The sequence below is a fragment of the Gopherus evgoodei genome, chromosome 1 (assembly GCF_007399415.2).
Source record: "Gopherus evgoodei ecotype Sinaloan lineage chromosome 1, rGopEvg1_v1.p, whole genome shotgun sequence".
NCBI lineage: Eukaryota > Metazoa > Chordata > Testudines > Testudinidae > Gopherus > Gopherus evgoodei.
Window position 1 is genome coordinate 53,291,317 of NC_044322.1, and position 22,863 is coordinate 53,314,179.

The 22,863-nt window shown below is 43.3% G+C and overlaps 1 protein-coding gene across 2 annotated transcripts in view; it reads left to right on the plus strand.

Moving 5' to 3' along the window:
• LOC115652447 (guanylate cyclase soluble subunit beta-2-like) overlaps positions 1-22,863 on the plus strand; it is a 57,191-nt gene that overhangs the window by 20,353 nt on the left and 13,975 nt on the right. The window contains exons 5-11 of one of the 2 annotated variants that reach the window (XM_030564459.1): positions 4,011-4,159; positions 4,628-4,774; positions 8,640-8,794; positions 11,948-12,111; positions 13,969-14,064; positions 15,622-15,730; positions 19,378-19,466. In XM_030564459.1, the coding sequence (XP_030420319.1) occupies positions 4,011-4,159; positions 4,628-4,774; positions 8,640-8,794; positions 11,948-12,111; positions 13,969-14,064; positions 15,622-15,730; positions 19,378-19,466 (909 nt within the window). Of the gene's footprint in view, positions 1-4,010; positions 4,160-4,627; positions 4,775-8,639; positions 8,795-11,947; positions 12,112-13,968; positions 14,065-15,621; positions 15,836-19,377; positions 19,467-22,863 lie in introns of those variants that run through there. The other variant, XM_030564463.1, reaches the window with a different exon arrangement.

Sequence of the window (22,863 nt, forward strand, 5' to 3'; positions counted from 1 at the left end):
GTATTTAAATTGGCAGGTGGTCAAACATTTGCAGTTGTGAGAACAAAACACATTTGCCCATGCAAATCAAATAACCATCTAACACTGCCCTTAACTTCTGGCACCTACCCAATTTACATGCACAAATTTAGTCTGTGCCTTCAAAGCTGAGCTTCAGAACTTGACTGCACAAAACTATGAACTTGAATTTAGAGTTACTATTAAACTCTTCACTGAAAAATTGATATTTTTCAAAAGTTGTAAAAGGCATTCTGGGTCCAGTCCAGCAGTCTTAACCGGAGAGGTTTGTTCATAGTCACTAGGGTATTTGTGTAACTTTATAGAAGTACATTATAGGAACCGGTTTTTTTTAAAACCCATCTAACGGATTAGAAGAATGTTGCAAACAGATAAAAGATACAGCTGAACTGTGGCCAGCTATGACAGTATAGTTTTAAATATTAAAATATCCAGGCCGGGATTTTAGTGGAGCCTACCAAAGTCAGGTGCCCACATCCCATGGAAATTCATAAGAACATAATGGCTATACTGGGTCAGACCAAAGGTCCATCAAGCCCAGTATCCTGTCTGCCAACAGTGGCCAATGGCAGGTGCCCCAAAGGAAATGAACAGACAGGTTATCATCAAGTGATCCATGCCCTGTCACCCACTCCCCGCTTCTGGCAAACAGAGGCTAGGGACACCATTCCTGCCCATCCTGGCTAATAGCCATTGATGGACCTATCTTCCATGAATCTATCTAGCTCCCTTTTGAATCTCTTTATAGTATTGGCCTTCACAACATCCTCTGGCAAGGAGATCCAGAGCTTGACAGTGCGTTTCATGAAAAAATACTTTGTTTTAAACCTGCTACCTATTAATTTCATTTGGTGGCCCCTTGTTCTTGAGAAGGAGTAAATAACACTTTCTTATTTACTTTCTCCACACCATTCATGATTTTATAGACCTCTATCATATTCCCCCTTAGTTGCCTCTTTTCCAAGCTGATAAATACCAGTCTTATTAATCTCTCCTCATACGGAAGCCACTCTATACCCTAATCATTTTTGTTTCCCTTTTCTGACCCTTTTCCAATTTCAATATATCTTTTTTGAGATGAGGCGGCCATATCTGCATGCAGTATTCAAGATGTGGTGTGGGTGTACCAGGGATTTATACAGAGGCAATATGATATGTTCTGTCTTATTAGCTATCCCTTTTTTAAATGATTCCCAACCTTCTGTCTGCTTTTTTGACTGCTGCTGCTCATTGAGTGGATGATTTCAGAGAACTATCCACAATGACTCCAAGATCTCTTTTTTGAGTGGTAACAGCTAATTTAGACCCCATCATTCTATATGTATAGTTAGGATTGTTTTCCAATGTGCATTACTTTGCATTTATCAATGCTAAATTTCATCTGCCATTTGGTTGCCCAGTCACCCAGTTTTGTGAGATTGTTTTGTAGCTCTTCACAGTTTGCCTGGGCCTTAACTATCTTGAATAGTTTTGTATCATCTGCAAATTTTGCCATCTCACATTTTACCTCTTTTTCCCAGATTGTTTATGAATATGTTGAATAGGACTGGGCCCAGTACAGAGCCTTGGGGGACACCACTATTTAACTCTCTCCATTCTGAAAACTGACCATTTATTCCTACCCTTCGTTTCCTATCTTTTACCCAGTTACCAATCCATGAGAGAACCTTCCCTCTTATCCCATGACTGCTTATTTTGCTTAAGAGCCTTTGGTGAGGGACCTTGTCAAAGGCTTTCTACAAATCTAAATACACTATATCCACTGGATCTCCTTTGTCCACATGCTTATTGATCCCCTCAAAGAATTCTGGTAGATTGGTGAGACATAAGTTCCCTTTATAAAAACCATGTTGACTATTTCCCAACGAATTATGTTCATCTATGTGTCTGACAATTCTGTTCTTTACGATAGTTTCAACCAATTTGCCCGGTACTAAAGTGAGGCTTACTGGCTTGTAGTTGCTAGGGTCACCTCTGGAGCCCTTTTTAAAAATTGGAATCACATTAGCTATCCTCCAGTCATTCAGTACAGAAACAGATTTAAATGGTAGATTACAGATGACAGGTAGTAGTCCTGCAATTTCACATTTGAGTTCCTTCAGAACTCTTGGGTGAATACCCTCAGGTCCTGGAGACTTATTACTGTTTAGTAATTTGTAGTAATTATCAGTTTGTTCCAAAACCTCCTCTAATGACACTTCAATTGGGACAGTTCCTCAGATTACCCAAAAAGAATGGCTCAGGTTTGGGAATCTCCCTCACATCCTCAACAGTGAAGACCAATGCAAAGAATTCATTTAGTTTCTCCACAATGGCCTCATCATCTTTGAGTGCTCCTTTTGCATCTTGATCATCCAGTGGCCGCACTGGCTGTTTAGCCGGCTTTCTGGTTTTGGTGTATTAAAAACATTTTTGGCTATTACTTCTGGAATCTTTGGCTAGATGTTCTTCAAATTCTTTTTTGGTCTTTCTAATTATTTTTTTACACTTCATTTGCCAGAGTTTATTCTCTTTTCTATTTTCCTCATTAGGATTTAGCTTCCACTTTTTAAAGGATGCCTTTTTGCCTCTCACTGCTTCTGTTACTTTGTTGTTTAACAATGGTGGCTCTTTTCTGGTTCTCTATGTTTTTTAAATTGGGGTATACATTTAAGTTGAGCCTCTATTATGGTGTCTTTAAAAAGTGTCCATGCAGCTTGCAGGGATTTTACTTTTGGTGCTGTACCTTTTAATTTCTGTTTCACTAACCTCCTCATTTTTGTGTAGTTCCTCTTTCTGAAATTAAATTCTACAGTGTTGGGCCACTGTGGAGTTTTTCCTGCCACAGGGATGTTAAAATTTAATTATATTATGGTCACTATTACCAAGCGGTCCACCTATATTCACCTCTTGGACCTGATCCTGTGCTCCACTTAGGACTAAATCAAGAATTGCCTATCCTCTGTGGGTTCCAGGACTAGCTGCTCCAAGAAGCAGTCATTTAAGGTGTCAACAAACTTTATCTCAGAATCTCTTCCTGAGGTGACATGTACCCAGTCAATATGGAGATAGTTGAAATCCCCCATTATTATTATTGAGTTTTTTATTTTAATAGCCTCTCTAATCTCCCTGAGCATTTCAGAGTCACTAACACCCTCCTGGTCAGGTGGTCTGTAATATAGCCCTACTGCTATATTCTTATTTTTCAAGCGTGGAATTACTATCCATAGAGATCCTATAGTACAATTTAGTTCATTTAAGATTTTTACTTCATTTGATTCTGCGCTTTCTTTCACATATAGAGCCACTCCCCCACCAGAACGACCTGTTCTGCCCTTCCGATATATTTTGTACCCTGGTATTACATTGATTATCCTCATTCCATCAGGTTTCTGTGATGCCTATTATATCAATATCCTCATTTAATCCTAGGCATTCTAGCTCACCCGTCTTATTGAGACTTCTAGCATTGGTATATAAGCATTTTAAAAACTTGTCATTTTTTGGTTGTCCCCTATTGCTTGACATAATTGAATGGGACTTTTTCTCATTTGACTGTTTCTCATCAGATCCTCCCTGTATTTTATCATTTTCCATCCTCTCCTTCTTATTAGGACATAGGGAATCTCCATGTATAGATCCTCCCCTAAGGGATGTCTCTGAATCACATGCTCCACTGCAGTTGTTGGCTTTCCCCCCAGGCCTTAGTTTAAAAACTGTTCTACGACCTTTTTAATTTTAAGCGCCAGCAATCTGGTTCCATTTTGGTTTAGGTGGAGCCCATGAATACAATTTGGGCATTTTAGGTTCTTAGTTTTAGGCCTGATCTGACACCAATTGAAGTTAATGGACGTATTTCCATTGAGTTCTGTGTGCTTTGGCTCAAACTAGTCAATAGGATTTTGTTTGGCAGATTAAAGAAATCTACTGTCAACTTTTATTATTGACGTAGTCAAATAACAGTGGATGCATTTATAAAGAAATATGCATCTCATATCTGATTTCTCCCACAGGGGAATTTAATTCCTGCACGATTCTCTTCAGTGATATAGTGACATTCACAAATATCTGCTCAGCCTGTGAGCCTATCCAAATCGTGAACATGCTGAATTCCATGTATTCAAAGTTTGATCGATTAACCAGTGTTCACAACGTGTACAAAGTAAGTGTTTATTACTTGTGTTCTGTGCTATTCTTTACTGCACTTTTGTTTCCCGCATTTGAAATTCCAAAGAAAGGCTAAAATGTAGAAGAATGGCTATCACCGCAACACGCAGGTTGACTTATTTTCACACTTTTGAGATGAAAATTTGGGGGACAATCCTACCTCCCTATTCTCCCCACCATGAAGATTCAGGAACTAAGAGTTTGTCACTAGAGAGTTTATAAAGTATATAAAGCTAATGAAAAAAGATTTCATATACAGCTAGGCCCTAGATTCATCCCCAGTCCTGTGACATGATGAACCAATCCAACCCCCAGTTACTTCAATGGGAGAGCAAGGCACTCAGCACCTTGCAGGACTGGGCATTTTGCTCTCCAGTGAAGTCAACAGGAGCCTTTCCATTGACTTCAATGGGCTTTGAATCAGGCCCTGTCTGACTACTGCATTTTTTCCCTTGTCTGTCAGGTTGAAACAATAGGCGATGCATACATGGTTGTTGGAGGAGTCCCAGTGCCTATTGCCAGTCATGCCAAAAGAGTGGCCAATTTTGCACTGGGTATGAGAACTGCTGCCAGAGAGGTGATGAACCCAATCACTGGAGAGCCTATTCAGGTATAAAACAGGCGAACTCAGTTTGATACAAAGTACTGCACTTAAGTGCTTTGCTGAATCACAGCCTAAGTGTGTGAGTAGCTTTAAGCAAGTGTTCTGAGGTGCTAAAGTAATACAAATAATAATGCATTTATGTACTTTGCTGACTTTGGGCCTTAGGCCTCAATCTTGCATGGTGCCCAGCACTAATCAGGAATCTAGCAAAGCATTTAGGCACATGTTCATCAGCTTGCAGGAGCAAGTCCATGGGGATCTGCTGTATCTTTATTGGCATCTGTGTCTGTACATAATTAGCAAGTCAGTTAATGGCTCCTGAACAAGAACAAAAGTAGTTGTCCCTGATTTACTCCAACCTTGCCTCTCCTTTGCCTGAGCTGCTTAACACAGAGCAGGGCAGTGGCTTTTTTACTGTTAGCTGAGAAAGTATAAGCCATTTTATAAACCATTACTGCATAACTATAAAAATGTAGTGTGAACTATTACCAGAAAGGACTGCTGCCTAATCCAGAGGAGGGAATAGTGCTGTAGAAAGAACAGTGAAGGGCGTTTTCTATAACCAGTTTTTATTAGCATTTTCTTTGACAATAATTTACAGCAAAGCAGTGAGGTAACAGCCAGCTTATAGAGGACAAAGCTAAGTCTGGGCAGACTGAATGATGTACATCGTATGCATAATGGTAAGGTTTATTCTGAGGGTATGTCTACACTATGGGATTATTTCGATTTTACATAAACCGGTTTTGTAAAACAGATTGTATAAAGTTGAGTGCATGCGGCCACACTAAGCACATTAATTTGGTGGTGTGCGTCCATGTACCAAGGCTAGCGTCGATTTCTGGAGCATTGCACTGTGGGTAGCTATCCCATAGCTATCCTATAGTTCCCACAGTCTTCCCTGCCCATTGAAATTCTGGGTTGAGACCCCAATGCATGATGGTGCAAAAACAGTGTCGCGGGTGATTCTGGGTAAATGGCGTCACTCATTCCTTCCTCCGTGAAAGCAATGGCAGACAATCATTTCTCGCCCTTTTTCCCTGGATTGCCCTGGCAGACGCCATAGCATGACAACAATGGAGCCCGTTTTGCCTTTTGTCAATGTTACCATATGTGTACTGGATGCCGCTGACAGAGGCGGTACTGTAGCGCTACACAGCAGCATTCATTTGTCTTTGCAAGATAGCAGAGATGGTTACCAGTCATTCTGTACCGTCTGCTGCTGTCATGGGTGCCCCTGGCTGAGGTCAGCCGGGGGCGCAAAGACAAAAATGGGAATGAATCCCTGGCTCATTTCCTCCTTTGTGTTGTATCTAAAAATAGAGTCAGTCCTGCCTAGAATATGGGGCAAGTGTACTAGAGAACCAGTGTACCAGAGAGCACAGCTGCTCCGTGTCAGATCCTGCAGAAATGATGAGTTGCATGCCATTCTAGGGGGTGCCCCTGCAACAACCCCACCCATTGCGTCCCTGCTCCCCCAACCCTCCTGGGCTACCATTGCAGTGTCCCTCCATTTGTGTGATGAAGTTATAAAGAATGCAGGAATAAGAAACAGTGACTTGTTAGTGAGACAAAATGAGGGGGAGGCAGCCTCCAGCTGCTATGATAGTTCAGGCAGGACATTAAACGGTGCGGGGGAGATGAGCCCAGCATCCTGCTGCTATGATAGTCCAGGCAGTACAGAATCTTTTCTTTACACATGAAAGGGGGGGGGCTGATGGAGCTCAGCCCCCAGTTGCTATGATGAAGACAGTTACCAGCTGTTCTGTACCATCGACTGGAAATGACTGGGAGTCATTCCTATTTTTACCCAGGCACCCCCGGCCAACCTCACCTGAGGCCAGCCAGGAGCACTCACGGGCCGATGATGAGGATGGATAGCAGTCATATTGTACCGTCTGCCACCGGGGAGGGGAGGGGAGGGGAGAGGATACTGCTGTTCACTGCCGCAGCATCGCGTCTACCAGCAGCATGCAGTAGACATAGGTTGACATTGAAAAAAGTCAAGAAACAATTTTTTTCCCTTTTCTTTCATGGTGGGGGGAGGGGGGCAAATTAACGAGCTATACCTTGAACCACCGTGGACAATGTGTTTGACCCTACAGGCATTGGGAGCTCAGCCAAGAATGCAAATACTTTTTGGACACTGCTGGGGACTGTGGGATAGCTGGAGTCCTCAGTACCCCCTCCCTCCCTCCATGAGCATCCATTTGATTCTTTGGCTTTCCGTTACGCTTGTCACGCACGCTGTGCTGTGGACTCTGTATCATAGCCTGGAGATTTTTTTTCAAATGCTTTGGCATTTTTGTCTCCTGTAACGGAGCTCTGATAGAACAGATTTGTCTCCCCATACAGTGGTCAGATCCAGTATCTCCCGTACGGTCCATGCTGGAGCTTTTTTTGGATTTGTGACTGCATCGCCACCAGTACTGATCAGAGCTCCACGCTGGGCAAACAGGAAATGAAATTCAAAAGTTCGCGGGGCTTTTCCTGTCTACCTGACCACTGCAGAGTTCAGATTGCTGTCCAGAGCGGTCACAATGGTGCACTGTGGGATACCCGCCCGGAGGCCAATACTGTTGATTTTGTGGCCACACTAACCCTAATCTGATATGGTAATACCAATTTCAGCGCTACTCCTCTCATCGGGGAGGAGTACAGAAACTGGTTTAAAGAGCCCTTTATATCGATATAAAGGGCCTCGTTGTGTGGACGGGTGCAGCATTAAATTGTTTAATGCTGCTAAAATCGCTTTAAACGCGTAGTGTAGACCAAGCCTGAGACATTGATGCAACTTCCATTAGGCAATGGGCTACTGTCTGTAGGTGAAATTTAGCCATTTGCATGAGATGAATTTCACCCTGGTTGAGCTGTGTGCATCTGTTCTCTGGTGCAAGAGTGCTCTGGTTTGTTTTCGTTTCAAGTCTTATAGACCACAAACGATGGGAAAAAGCAACACTAGAGATCGGCAACCTTTGGTACGCGGACCATCAGAGAAATCCATTGGCGGGCTGGGATGGTTTGTTTACCTGCAGTGTCCACAGGTTCGACTGATTGCGGCTTCAACTGGCTGCAGTTCACTGTTCCAGGCCAATGGAGGCTGTGGGAAGTGGCGGCCAGCACATCCCTCAGCCCACACCACGTCCCACAGCCCCCATTGGCCTGGAATGGCAAATCACAGCCAGTGGGAGATGCGATTGACCAACCCTGTGGACTCTGCAGGTAAACAAACCAGCCCGACCTGCCAATGGATTTCCCTGATGGGCCATGTGCCAAAGGTCACCGATCCCTGAGCTACACCTTTTACACTGGTCAATGGTTAAATCCCTTTGGGTATATTATCAATATGATGATACTGATGGGAGCTGTATCCATTTAATTGCCACATGGCAGATTCAGGCTTTTCCTAGTAAGATGCAAAATAAAGTTCAGCCCTGGTGTGAACAGGTTCCAAATTTCCACTAAAATCAATGGGAGTTGTGCCCACTGTATGCCTGAATGGAACTTGCCCCGCTATTCACCCAGTCTGGCAGTGCCATAAATAGAAGTGTGGTATACAGAGAACACCAGAAGATGCAGCCAGTCCTCCTTCCATTTCATTGTTTGCTGAATTGTAATATCAGATCCTTTTTCTGGAAATCTGTAAGACAATTTTTTAGACTTGCTATACCTTAGAAGCAGAGTTTCCAAAATATACTACACTTGTCTTTGATGTTTCTAGCACTATTACTTAGTTCCCCAAATGAGGGAAGAGGCTGCTAAGTGCTATCCAATAGGGTGGTGGATGAGATGGACTGCTGATATCTTACTTATGATCACAATGAAGAGCTAATATTATTTTCAAAATATCATGTTGGTTTTATACTGACAGATCAGAGTTGGGATCCACACAGGACCAGTTTTGGCTGGAGTGGTTGGTGAGAAGATGCCCAGATATTGCTTGTTTGGAGACACTGTCAACACAGCCTCTCGGATGGAAAGTCATGGACTTCCTAACAAAATCCACCTCAGCCCAACAGCATTCAGGTAGAGTCAAAAGGTTAAATAATAATGAGACCCAAAACAACCCAGAATTCTTTTTCTCCTCTTCTGCTAAATGCTTTAATAACACAGTTTCTCTCTTGGATGAGGGCCAATGTAGGCACAGAGCACCAACTCCACTTAGCTCACAGTATTCCTCAATCTGGAAATACACATGATAAAGTTCCATTTTCACACTTACTAATAATCTCAACACAATTCGCTGAGGGATACAGTTTAAATTGGAGTGCCTAAACTGGGACACAACGGTGCCGGTTGCTCAAGCAACACCCACATAAAGTGCCTATTTCAAGCACTTTGAACATACAAGGTTTCATGGCTGTAGCACGGCAGTTACCCCACTCTGGAGAAAAAAGGCTAGGCTGACTGGGGAAGCAGCCACTGCTGGGGCCATGCCCCAATCAGGCCATGCCCCAATCAGGCTCAGCTGGCTCTATAAAAGGGTTGTGATCCAGGAGCTAAATCAGTCTCTCTCTAGCTGTAGAGAGAGAAGGACCTGGCTGCCAGGTAGAGAAAGAGCCTGAGTAGAGCAGTGCTGAGGAAAGGCAAGAGGATCTAGGGAGTTCCAACCTGGCAACCCCCCAGGCTGAAAGCCCTGTGCAAGGCCTAGAGGTACTAGGGCTGCAGAGGTGTTGCCTGGGGTTAGGCAAAGGCAGCAGGTCCAAACCCCTCTTGCCAGTGATGAATGGTTTACAGACTGCAGTCTTCCTCAGTGAGCAGGGGGCTAGATGAAGGCTGGCGGTAGGCACGGAGGCAATGTGGGGATAGAGGGTTGGGGGTTCCCCTGGGAGGAGAGACCCAGAGAGTAGGGGTACTGCTGGGGCAGAACCCTGAGGTAAAGGGCACCGGAGTCTGGAAGGGACACAGGGCCAGCGGCAGGCGAGACAGTGGCCTGCAGAGGGTGCTCCGTATGCTGGAAAAGAGCTAATTTCCCAGGCAACCAGCAGGGGGCACTGCACAAGTGAGTCTCACTTCACTACAATGGCATGTAGTCACAGCTCTGCAATGACAGGGTGAAGGAGGTGTGGTCCCCAACTAGGAGCTTCTTTTCAGCCATGCTGTCTCTCAGAGCAAGAAATAACTTATACAAATAATTTCTTAACATGGCAATACTTCCTGCCCAAAAATAATAAATAAAGAGTCTTACATCGCATTGCTACCCCCAGCAAAATTCCTGTGGTATTTAATGACAGCTTTGCCTGAGTAAGAGCTGAAGGATTGGATTGACAGTCATCATAAATGTGATGTTATGGCCGTAATCATAAGCCGGTCTACTCTCTTTTATGCATGAAACCCAAACAGGTTCACAATCAAATAAATACCTGACGTCCCAATCCACTCACATTACCCAAATGCCCATCAGAATTTTTATGCATTTAATCCAAGATTTTCCTGGTAGAAACTAACAGGCAATTTGTGGGATGAAGATATTTGCTTGTTTTAATGTAACACAGGAGAGATGCTATCAAATAAGCTAAACAACTAGGGGATGTTTAACTCTGCATTCTTGATACAAATTCACATGTGGCTTCTAATTAAATATGGAACTTTGGAAACTCTCATGATGAACATTCTAAATTTTAAAGACTCAAAACATTCCACCCTATCAGTAATTACTGAAATTATAATCTGAAATGTAACTTTATACAAATGACATTGTCTTAACTAAACAGAAGTGTTCTGTATAAAGTACATCCTCAGGATATATTCTATTCCTTTCAGTACTGGAGAACTAAACAGTTTTGGTAGAGGGAGCTGGATTCCTTTCTTACTCATGCATCATCAACAGATTTGTTACAATTTAGCTGCCAAATCTTTATTACTGGTGATGATGCATGAGCCAGAGGAGCAGAGGCTGAGTCTGCAGAACTTGCATTGAATAAAAATATTTACTTGTGAAGTCAGCACAGTTGATTTCGAGCCACAAATATGGAACCTCACATTATTTTCACAGGGTCACTTTTCTGTGTATATCTGCACATTATGTTAACTTTGGGAACATTATGTGTATATCTGCACATTATGGGAACTTTGCTCACCGTCACCAGAGATGCAACTGAAGACAGATTGGTTAGGTCCCTGTAACAAGGTCCTCTGCCCGCCCCTCTTCCTGGGGCCCTCTGCTGCCCCAATAAAACATAGAGAGGCTTCTCCTTCTGCAGCACCCATGGCTTTATTTACACATTTCTTCCACCACCAGTGATATACTATATACAGCTTGCAGGCCTTACAATCTCCTCTTCTACCCAGTCTGCCCTCAGCCCAAAGACTGACCTTTCCCTGGCCATCTCCCTTCTTCTAGCTGCCAGCCAGTCTTTATAGCCCTTGAACCCGCAGGTGCAGCCAGTTCTAAAGGCCAGGCACCAGACTTCTCCCCAGCCCCAATCTATTTCCCCTTTGAGGCTGGCTGAACAGGGGCTAATTAGGTGCCTTTCCACCAACACCCTGCTACAGTCCGAATCCTGTGACATGCAGTGGATGGGCAGGCTGCTGCCCCTGGGCAGAAGTCAGGTGGGGTTCTACCCATTAAATTCAGTGGGGTTTTCTGGGGTGCAGCAGGCTGCCCAGGCACTAGACATTGCAGGATTGGGGCTTGAGTACCTTCCTGTTTGGAGAAATGTCTTGAGTACGTTCGAACAACCACGTAACATTTCAACAGCGCCTCTTCTGTTCTGTGCTTTCCCAGTGTGAACAGCCTTTACAGAAGAGCTTCTCAGTTAGGCTCTTATTTTGTGAATACTCATGTGTATAAAGTTAAGCATGTGTGTAAGTATTTGCAGGACAGGGGTCTAAGCGTGATGCTCCTGTGTAAAGGCCAGGGGAAAGTACAAAATATAAGAGAGGCTGATCACATGATAAATATCTACTCATTGTGATGTCAATGAGACTAGTCACCAGTGTAAAGCCAAGCATGTGCAAAAGTGATTGCAGGTCAGAAGCTTAGCCTCTAGACCAACCCTGATTAGAACAACGAACTTTTGCTTTGATAGTGTTGTCCTGTTTACAAAAACAGCGCTAAAAAAACGCATCCAACCCTACAAATATTGCGCTGCAAAATTTATCCTTCATCCTTCTCGCTCCAAATCCCAATTTAGACTTCTTTGTCCTAATGGTTGTCCCGTATCTTCCATTGTGCAGAGCTTTACAAAATCAAGGCTTCGAAATAGTTGAAAGGGGAGAAATTGAGGTGAAAGGCAAAGGAAAAATGACCACCTATATTCTGAGGCAGAATCTACATGCAACTGAGAATGAAATCATGGGGAGAGCAGAAAAGCAGCATTCCAGTCACACGGATCAGACGGGTGAGCTAAGAGAAACAACTTAATCCATATCTAGGATGCAAAATGATATTTCTCTCTTTATTAACATAAAGCTCATACTTCATAGAGAACACCTTTGCCTCCTACATTACACCTACATCGCATACTTATAACCTTGCCTTAGGTTTGAAATCTATGCCCTCAAACTAACGTTTAATACTGCATCTCAGACAATCATTTAATCCCAGAGGGCCTGATTTTCAGAGGTGCTGGGTACTTGCATTTCCACTGATTTAAATGACAGTTTTGACAATCAGGCCTAAGGTCAGCACAAACTACATTTTCTAGGGAGTAACTTTAAACTAACAATATATATATATGACTAAAATACAATTATTTGTAACCAAATGTAATGGACGTTGTCTTTATAGTCTTGAAAATTATATTATAAACTACTCAGTTCAACTAATAAGCCAAATTTTATTCATTAGAAGCCCATAAAAATCCTAAAAAAATTTAATAATTTACATCATTATGGCCAGGTATCTTTTTTTTTCCCTATGTGTGTGTGTGGCTGCTAATGAGGACTTCAGATTTAAGGTTCTTGCCACTTGGAGTTGAGATAATAAGGTGATTTTTAAAAAATAACGTTTAGATGCTATAATAGTGATGGGAACAAAGAGTTAATTTCATCATGAAACAAGCAGCAAAGAATAATAAGAGAAATAGAGAAGTTACAGATGGCAAATACCTAGAGGTTAAAGATGGACCTAGATCTAGGCCTTAGCTCTAGAAGACTGAGAAGTTATAAACACAGTCCCTGTCCTGAAGAGTTTGGAATAGACAAGACAGACAACGGACTTGGGGATAAAGGTGTAACCTATAAGCAGAGTGATTAAGATGATGGCTGGCAAATGTTACAAGTTATTTTTAATCATTTGGGTTTTTTAAGTGAATATAAAAGTGTGCATGGTGTGAGGGCAGAGGTGAGAGTTAATAGGTGCAGAGGAATAAGGGACCGAAGGAAGGGGAGGGTGTGAAAGGGAAATGGGGAGTATAGAGACAAGGCAAAGTGAGGAACAGGGATTACAGAGTCTGAAGCTACAGCAGAGGATTGGGGACAGGGGAGGGAGCAAACAGACAAATAAAAAGGATCCCAAAGGGAGTGGAGTTAGCTGTAAAATAAGCTTGACTGTTTGTCTTTGCAAAGCCCATCAGTTGAACAGTTGCTTCTGTGCTGCGGAAACCATGAAAAATGAAACACAATGAAGACACTATGAAAGTAGGCACCCTACTTTGGTCCAGATGCAAAACTCTTTGCACATTCATTTGTTCACATATCACCTGCCGCAGTTTTAGGCCACTGTCTTATTTAGCTAGTGAAATATTGGCAGATGGGAATATCAGTGACCAAAAAGTGAATAAATGTGATCCCAGTTCACATCTAACTAGGTGAAAAGACACTGTTTCTGGCAAGAGCTAATTGTTCTGAACTTTGGGAACTTGAAAACGACCACAGTTTATAGCATCCTACTAGATGTGTGCAATCATTAGTCAGCACATGGTAAACAACAGAGGCTACACATGCTATGCATTCTGGGGCTACAGTTAGGGCCAAAGCATAGAAAATGGAGGGAAGTTATGGCACATACTCACTTGAGTGCCTACTCTGCACATATTGCTGTTGTAACTGCACACACAAATGCAGCCAGACCGTTGCACATACCGTTTTTGTGAGTGCAGGTAAGTTTAAAGTTTTCAAAAATGTAGCCCAGAAAGTCTTCCCTTCTCCTCTTCGCACTTTCAGGCCTTTGTTTCAAAGCTCCTCTTCCTACAAATGCCTAATATAAACAGTGCACATTGTCACATGTGTGGTCTCCTTCCTCCCCCTTCTTGTAGAGGCAGATGATCTGGGAAACCTAGTCAGCAAGACTATTGCTGTTATGAAGCATGCTGACAGCCAGCAGCTGCTCACCAGCAGCAGCCTTGCATATGGTGAGTACATCAAGGATTTATTTCGAAATACTCCTACTACTTTATTTCACATAAGGAGAGGGAAAGATGATCCAGAACAGTCTGCTGTCTTGTCTCCTCTGCTCACCATGGTGATTAGTGACTTAAACCATGTCCACACTGGGGATTTCAGCCTTTTGTAATGAGGCGGCTACACCACTGAAAACACCTAGGGACTTGCACTGGTTCAACTTACCCCTGCTTGCAACTGAAGTAAACTGCACCAATGCAGCTTGTAGCTTACGGTGGCTTTGCTTGTCTGCACTAGGGTTTGTGCCTGCGCAGTGGCTGTCCACCAGTGTCATACCCGGGGCAAATCACTATTTTAAAGAAGGCCTTTCAAAATCCAGGCATAAATGTAGTTGGGTCATTGACTGGCCTACACAAGGCAAACAATCAGGATTTACAGCTTATGCAAGGTTTAAATACAATTATTGTATCTAACCCAGATCATCAGAGGGTTTGAGCAGTATTAAACTGTGTTAAAGCATGTTCTACTCCAATCTCAACCCAAGTTAAAGCAGCTTCAAGAACCTGATTTGGCCTTATCCACTGTGCCTGGCCTAACACTGTTATAACCAGTTTTATCTACAACTTTATTCGTACCCCGATGATGCTAAAGTCCGGCTGTTAAAGCAGTCACGTTACTGCACTTTGTGCAGACAGAGCCTTCCGCGGTCAGATCATAGGGGATGTCTCTAATCAGCAGTACAGCTTTTAGCGATGCTATATGAATTTACCTTGCAGCCACTATGTTCATAGCCATTTGCATTTCAGCATCCTCACGTTGAAATGCAAGGGAATTCTTCCTCCCAGATGGAGCTCTATGAATCTTTGTTTTCTCCTCACTTCAACCCTCCAATTCTCTTTCTGAGCCACGAAGGCCTCTACTAAGGACGCCACTGCTATTATCAGAGTTATGTGGAAGGTGCTCCCACATTATGGTGGCAGTCTGCAGTATAAAACCCTATGATAAACGGATTGACAAGTAGCCGCCATGTTCCTAGAACATAACTTCCTAGGCCAGAATCACTGCTTTTAAACTGCTGGAAGGGTGGGTGTTGAGTGGTACAATGCATGTCTTAGGGACTTTACCCTCCTCCAGCTCCCTGTTATCCTGTGCTCTCCTGCTAGCCACCTCATGCTGATTCCATAACTCTGGATATATTCCATTTCTCTTTTCTGTTCCCCATCTCTCCACCAGTTAGTTGAGTGGGTTTCTAGCACACTTTGACTTAGAGGTTTTAGCTCTTGTTGTTGCTTTTGTTACACAGAAATACAGAACTCGATACATGTCAAGTGACAATAGAAGTTTAGAAACAAAATAGCTGCTCTGTCAGATAAAGCAGACCCAAATGCATCAGCTTGCCTGTGAGAATATCTGCTCTCATGGGACAAAGCCAGCGTCTAAGAAAGGGTATCAGCAATTTTGTCAGTGTTTCCTCCTGGGATTGCTAAAAAGCTGGCTCTGTTCACCGCGGGGGACTCCTTGGCGATTTCACTTATTTTTTTTTCACACCTCTTTTTGTTCTTTGTCAGAGGCTGAAGCCAGGCTGTGTAATGGAGAGCATACAAAGGGGGATGCAGAACAGCAGCTTTCAGATCAGACGAGGACACAGCACTTTAGCGACGGCAATGCACAATCTAGGTTTTGTGTTTTGTTGTAATAAAAGGAAAATAAGGAACAATAAAATTTACAACATTGTTATCAAGCACTGTAATGAAAGATAATAAAGTTTCATTCCTGATGTTAAGCAATCCAGTACTGTAATAAGAAAGGTAAATTCAGTGCATTGCTTTCAAGGAAACAGATGAGCTTTTGTTCCTTATTAAAAAGTAATCTAATACTGTATGTGTCCTCCCCAGTTGGCTCTTAATATAAAAATGTGATATTACTTAGGACACAGCAACTGCACCTTAAATGAAGATAGAGCTCTGGTTGCTTGGCTTGTCAATAAGACTGAGTAGCTAATTTAGTCAAATAGTATTTTGTAATATTAACACGTACCAAATTGTTTGACAGAATTCATAACCTACCTGAATACTTACACAAATCAAATCCTTTGCATTATCCTCAAGGCACAGAGGTAATACTGACCCAAACTTCTTGGGTTCTAGCATTGAAATTATGTTAGAACTGAAGCTCAGTGATTCTGAGACCCAGTAATAATTGGTGTAAGGTGCTGGCTAAGTATCTGTGATCATGTCTCCCTCTAGTGGCTGGCACATATAGAGACTAAAAAGTTGCTACTTACTTCTATGGGTGTTTATTCCTTTAGCTCAAATAACAGGGACTGAGGTCATGGCTTCTATCTCCACTTGATGATAACATGGTAAGTTCATGACAAAGTGGCAGTCTTCAGATTCCTGAGCAGCTCAGACATCTGCTGATATATAACTCATTAGTTAAGTGTGTGCTCGTATTTCCCTCTAGTGGCTGGCTCAGATGGAGGGTAAGAGCCTGAGTTTGCTACTGTAGGCTAGCAGAGTTAAGCCCATTAGCTAAGCACTGGTTGCTTGTGCTTTTGCTGCTGGTGTTCCCAGGTTCTGTCCCTACGAACAGCTGGTGGTGAGTTGGTTGCACGGTGACATAATACAGCATCTTTCATGGTGAGAGCTCCCAATGCAGATAATTATCTCTAATTAACATAAGAGCAAATGAGTAGAAAGGTGAAATGATTCACCTAAGGCCACACAGTGATTAAGTGAGTGGGAGAGCTGGGTCTCCAGGCTCCCAAAATTCCCTATTCTGGCATATCAGTCTAAAATGAAAGTCCCCTTCTTTCTAAGCTCCCTTCCCCCAGTTCCGGCTCTGGGAAATGTTCATGAAACACAAGCATTCACCACTAGGTAAGAGATTCCAGTAGGTACCTCCCATATAGGAAGTGCGTGACAGTTAAGTCAGGGGTTCTCAAACTGGGGGTCACGAGGTTATTACATAGGGGGGTCACGAGCTGTCAGCCTCCACCCCAAACCCTGCTTTGTTTCCAGCATTCATAATGGTGTTAAATATACAAAAAATGTTTTTAATTTATAGGAGGGAGGGTCACACTCAGAGGCTTGCTGTGTGAAAGGGGGCACCGGTACAAAAGTTTGAGAACCACTGAGTTAAGTTCTAACGGCTGTACTATGGCCCTGTGAAAGGGGTTGGCAGTCCCATTCCAGGGCCCAGTACTGCCACCACAGAGTCCAAACATTTGATGGGAACACAGACTGAACTACCTTCTTACCCCTAGAGCAGAGTTCCCCCAAAAGGGCCTGGGCCAGCCTCCACAGGTGCAGGGAGGGAGCGCCACCCATCCCCACTCTGCCCCCAACTCTGCTCTGGCCCCACCCCCAGCTATGGCCCTGGACCCAACCCCAACACGAACCCCATCCCCAGCTTTGGTCCCCCACTGTGGCTCAACTGTGGCTTCTGCTCCCAGCCTCGGCCCCTAGCTGCAGGCCCCTTCCCGGTCCCGACCCCAGGCCCACCCCAGCTGTGGCCCCAGCCTCAGCCCCTTACCTCTGTCCATGCCCCCACACCTGAGCCCTGGCCCCACTCTCAGCCCGGCTCCGGGTGGCGGGACACAAACAGGGTAAGGGGAGGCTTGACTGTGAAAAGTTTGAGGACCATTGCCCTAGAGGAGGAGGCTTGAAAAACCACATTGGCAGGGAAGCTCAAGAGTATTTAATTTTTTATTGTTTATACTCAACATCCTAATGAAAGGTGTCAAATGATCAGAAGTTGTCTTGCAACATATTACTGCTGCCACATATAAAAGAGCTGGGATGAAAGCTGCACTGTAACGAATCCATTTTCCTATTACAGTAACTCCTCACTTAAAGTCATTCCAGTTAATGGTGTTTCGTTGTTACGTTGCTGATCAATTAGGGAACATGCTCGTTTAAAGTTGTGCAATGCTCCCTTCTAACGTAGGGAGCTTCACAAGAAGCAATGGGCTTAAACTGCAGCAAGGGAGATTTAGGTTGGACATTAGGAAAAAGTTCTTAACTGTCAGGGTAGTTAAACACTGGAATAGATTGCCTAGGGAAGTTGTGGAATCTCCATCTCTGGAGATATTTAAGAGTAGATTAGATAAATGTCTATTAGGGATGGTCTAGACAGTATTTGGTCCTGCTAGGAGGGCAGGGGACTGGACTCGATGACCTCTCGAGGTCCCTTCCAGTCCTAGAGTCTATGAGTCTATGAGTAGTTTGGCAGCTACCTGCTTTGTCCACTGCTTGCAGGAGGAGCAGCCCATTGGAGCTAGCTGGTGGGGACTTGGAACCAGGGTGGACCGGCAGCCGCCCTACCAGCTCCCCCTCTCAGCTCCTCGCTCTCCTAAGCTGCAGCTGCCCAGCAGGCTACCAATTGCCAGCAGTTCAGCTGTCCCTCCCCCGACTGTCATGTGCTGCGCCTGCTCTCTGCCTTGGAGTTGCTCCCCGAGCCTCCTGCTTGCGGTGTGGAGGGAAGAGGCGGAGAAGGGGGCTAATGTCAAGGTGTCCCCCTCCCCCCGATCCTGCACCCCGCTTACCCCAGCTCCATAGAGCGGGGGGAGGGGGGACACACACGACAGGGCTCAGGATGGAGGGAGCTTCCTGGCAGCAGCTTGCTGATTAACTTAACAAGGCAGCGTACTTAAGAGTGGGGTCAGCGTACTTAAAGGGGAAAAGTGCATCTCTCTCTCACACACATACAGAGAGTGTGTCTCTGTCTGCCATGCTGTCTCCCCTCCCTCCATTCGCACTGCCTTGTAGAGTGTGAGGCTACATTAACAACAATGAGTTAACCCTTGAGGGCTCAGCCAATTGCTACTTCATCATTTAGCAGGAAGGTGTTCCCTGGGAAACATCCCACCCTCTGATTCCATCCCCTCAACCAAGCTTCACAATCATCATTGCTGTGTACAGTATTAAGGCCCTGGAACCTAATCCCCCGCTATTTACATTAATTCTTATGGGGAAATTGGATTCGCTTAACATTGTTTCGCTTAAAGTCCCATTTTTCAGGAATGTTAACTACAACGTTAAGTGAGAAGTTACTGTATATCAAATTCTCTGAGCCAGTGAGCATACTAAACCCACTGAAAATAGTCATGGCCCTTTTGTGAAGGGACAAGGGCCTTTCAAATCTCATTTCTACCCACAGTCATCCTTGGGCTTCACCTTATCTGGGGTCAAGAGGGATGAACTGACCTCCTCTCCAAGTCAGTCAAGGCCTCTCATATTTTTAATCAAAGGGGGAAATGACACAAATTACATGAATTGTTCTCTCTTCATGGGAAATGAATGACTTTTTCTCTCTATGCTTAGGCTTGAGAATGAACATGTTTCTACACATTTGACCAGAGAGTTGTCTCAAGTGCACTTCAGGAAGAAGAGGGAAGCTGAACGTCACATAGGTAACCAACTGGCTCTTTAAGACACCATACAATAGCAACTGGTCTACCTATATTGACTGAGCACTTAATTCTGTTATTTATATGGGGTAATTCACATGCCAAGCCATATAATTCATAGGCGGGAATGTGAACACATCTGGGTTTTTATTTAATAGTCTTGTGGCACAGGCTTGCCTTTACTTTGCTGCTTTTGAAGATACATTTCATTTTGTGTCCAGCAGTTTTCCTAATACACATTATGTAGACAAATCAACAACCACACAAGCCAGTAAACAGGGATAGAAAGCTTGATACTATACTGTGTGACAAAGCCAGTCTTTTACATATGTTATATATTCACCTTTTCTCTGACATCTGCACTGCACTTGGGAAAACGCTCACATGCAAAGAGATGGGCTCCAGGGAACGTAGAAACATTATCTAGCATGGGAATACTCAATTAATTTTCAGCAAGCAGCTTGTATAATACATAACATACACTTAACATAATACACTTTGGTAGTTTGCCAGAGATTCGAAATGATTAGACTATATCAATTTACTCTTCAAACACTGATTAAAATCTCAAAACTTTCATAGCAAATGATGCATGAACCTGAGTTAGAAATGTGATGACTGAAATATTGCAATGTCACAGATTCAACACACAGCCTTTCCAAATCCACACACATTGCATTTCAGCTGGCCCCTTAAATGCTCCCCTCTTTGGAAAGATAATAGCTCAGCCTTAATTGAAGCAAACAGGTCATTAAAACGGTAATTTCTTGTAGACATTCACATGACAGACATTCACTCACTGCCAAAGACAGGAAGAGAATGAAGGGGTGGATACTCTAAGCACATTTAGCATTAGCATCTACATAAAACCAAATCTAAGGTAAACATCCAAGCAACTAGGGGTCCTCATCTGTCCCTTCATGTTCCAAGGCATCCTCATTGGGTGCAGAATAAACAACCACCCAACTCTTGCCAACTGCACCAAGCTCCATCCTAGATAGAGGCCTTGACCCACTCTCTTACTGAGAACAAAAAGACTCTCTCCTACTCATTGTATCTAACAGCCAGACAGTGTGTAGCAGTCACTCTGATTACTTCTGCAGCCTTTCTTCAGAAGAGCGCTCGTCACAGCTCCCAAGGTGTGCTTCGTTCCCACTGGAATCCAGAAATTCTAGGCCTTCATCCCTGTTATGCAAAGCAGCTGTCTGGTTAAGTAACTGCCTTATCAGAAATGTATTGAACTCATACTTGACTAGCAAGGTGTTACTGTAAATACAGTATTCTGTTCTCACCTCTCTTTAGAGAGCTGGACACTATGACCACACTTTTAAAAAATGGGTGCATACCTTTATTCACCTCATTATAAACTGATTTTCAGACCTGCTGAGCAACCTCAGATCTCTCTGCAATCAATGGGAGCAGGCACCAAGCACCTTGGAAATCAGGCTAATTGTATTAACTTGTCGAAAAATTATTTGCATGACAGTAGCATGTTACGGCGCCAACAGAGCCCAAGGCCCCATTGTTCAAGGTGCTATACAAACATACAGTAAGAGTCCATCCCTGCTCTGAAGAGCATATGGTCTAAATAGACAAGATCGAGAAAGGTGGGAGAAAGAAATTATTATTGTTTATAGGTGAGGATTTGAGGCAGACAGGTGTTTGGTGGCTTGCTCAAATGCACACAGGATGTCTGTGGAGGACAGCTATTGAACTCAGACTACCTGAATCTCAGGCAGGGCTGTAATTACAAGACCAACATTCTTTGCCGCTATGAATTTAGAACCCTAACTTTTGGCAGCCAGTTTTGAAAACATGGGCTTATTTTTGGACACAAATTTCCTCAATATCTTCCCCTCTAGGAATATAGATTTCTAAACACTCCAATCTCCCCAAGATATGGCCTTCAGCATTAAATCCTGCAGCACAATGTTGACTTAGCACTTTCACAGGGGTTTTCTCCACCTTTACTGTCACTGCTTTTATGTTATCCTGTCTGAATGTTTGAACGCCTGACTTTGAGCTCTCCTGGTCCTTGCCACTGAATTATGAATACAGTCTAACACATCATTGTTCAGGTACAACTTCTGTATTCGTTTCAAGCTGCCTCCTTCGCTTCAGCTTAAGCTGTACATAGGCAAAAAAACAAAACAAAAAAACCAGCTGAATGAGCTCATTTTTTCCCCTCTCATCTCAGACATTCAGCCTGTTAGGCAGGGTTACTGGAATAAAGCAGGGAAGCTCTTTTTCCACAGCAAGCCATCTGGCTGACATAGACTCACATTGATGCTAATCTGTTGGTTTCGTTCTTTTTATTTTTTTTTTTCCTGAGGAACACTTCATCTGCAGCTGTAAATTCAGACCTGCTCCCTCTGTGCACAGAGCATTCATTTTGCACACATATTTATTACCACATTATGCCCCATTGTAGGTGTCAGGAAATCATTATTATCCTTGGTGCGTCTACGTTGTTCTAATGTCAGGGATGTACTTTCAAATGGAAATTAAGCAATTATGTTTCACATGGGGAAACCTGACAGATGCATAGATTTTTACACCACTGGCAATGTCGCTGTCACAAAAGCAGTCATTGCTCCTGGCGGACTGCCAAAGAAATATAATGTATTTCAAGAATAGGGGAAAAACGCAATTAAGCGTGCAATGAGAGTTCATAGATCATGTAGCTGTTTAACTTCAAAATGTGATAATGACATGACAACGAGATCACTTAACTCATCCTTGTAAAGGAGGCTTAAAGGAACCTATTAAAATACAGAAAAATGCTTTCCACGACATCTTTGCCCCACTCCAATTTAAATGAACACGATCAAGTATGTTTAATATTTTTTCTCCTCCTAGGAATTCGTTTAAACAGGCTACAGTGCAAAAACAGGCCTGTAGACAATGCTGCACATCAGACTTATTAAATAACGCCTTTTCCTTTTATCATACATCCTTCGGTGTTGTACGTTTCTCAGGGTAGGTAGCATTAATGTTATTTGTCTATAAAGGGCCATGCACAATTCTGGCGCAGTATATAAAATAATTAGTGGGCTTTCCACTCAGCTGTATGTGTTCTTTAATTGTAATGCGACGCACACAGTATACATTGGCTGAAATTCATTTCAAATCCTTATGCTGTACAGTCTTCCCATTTGGTTATTTTTTTTGTTTGTTACAGGGTTTTATTCAGCAATCTTTTGTGCAGCTCTCATGTGCCCTTGCTCAGTAGCCTCCTGCTGCTCGCAGGTTGTACCAGACCAACAGCAATACGATGCTGGCAGTCAACGAATGCAGACATATGTGTTCTTCTCACTCCCCTATTGAAATCAATAGGAATTTTGGGCCCAAAGAATAGAATATATTAAAAAAGCTCTGCTTCTAAAATAAATATTTGAAC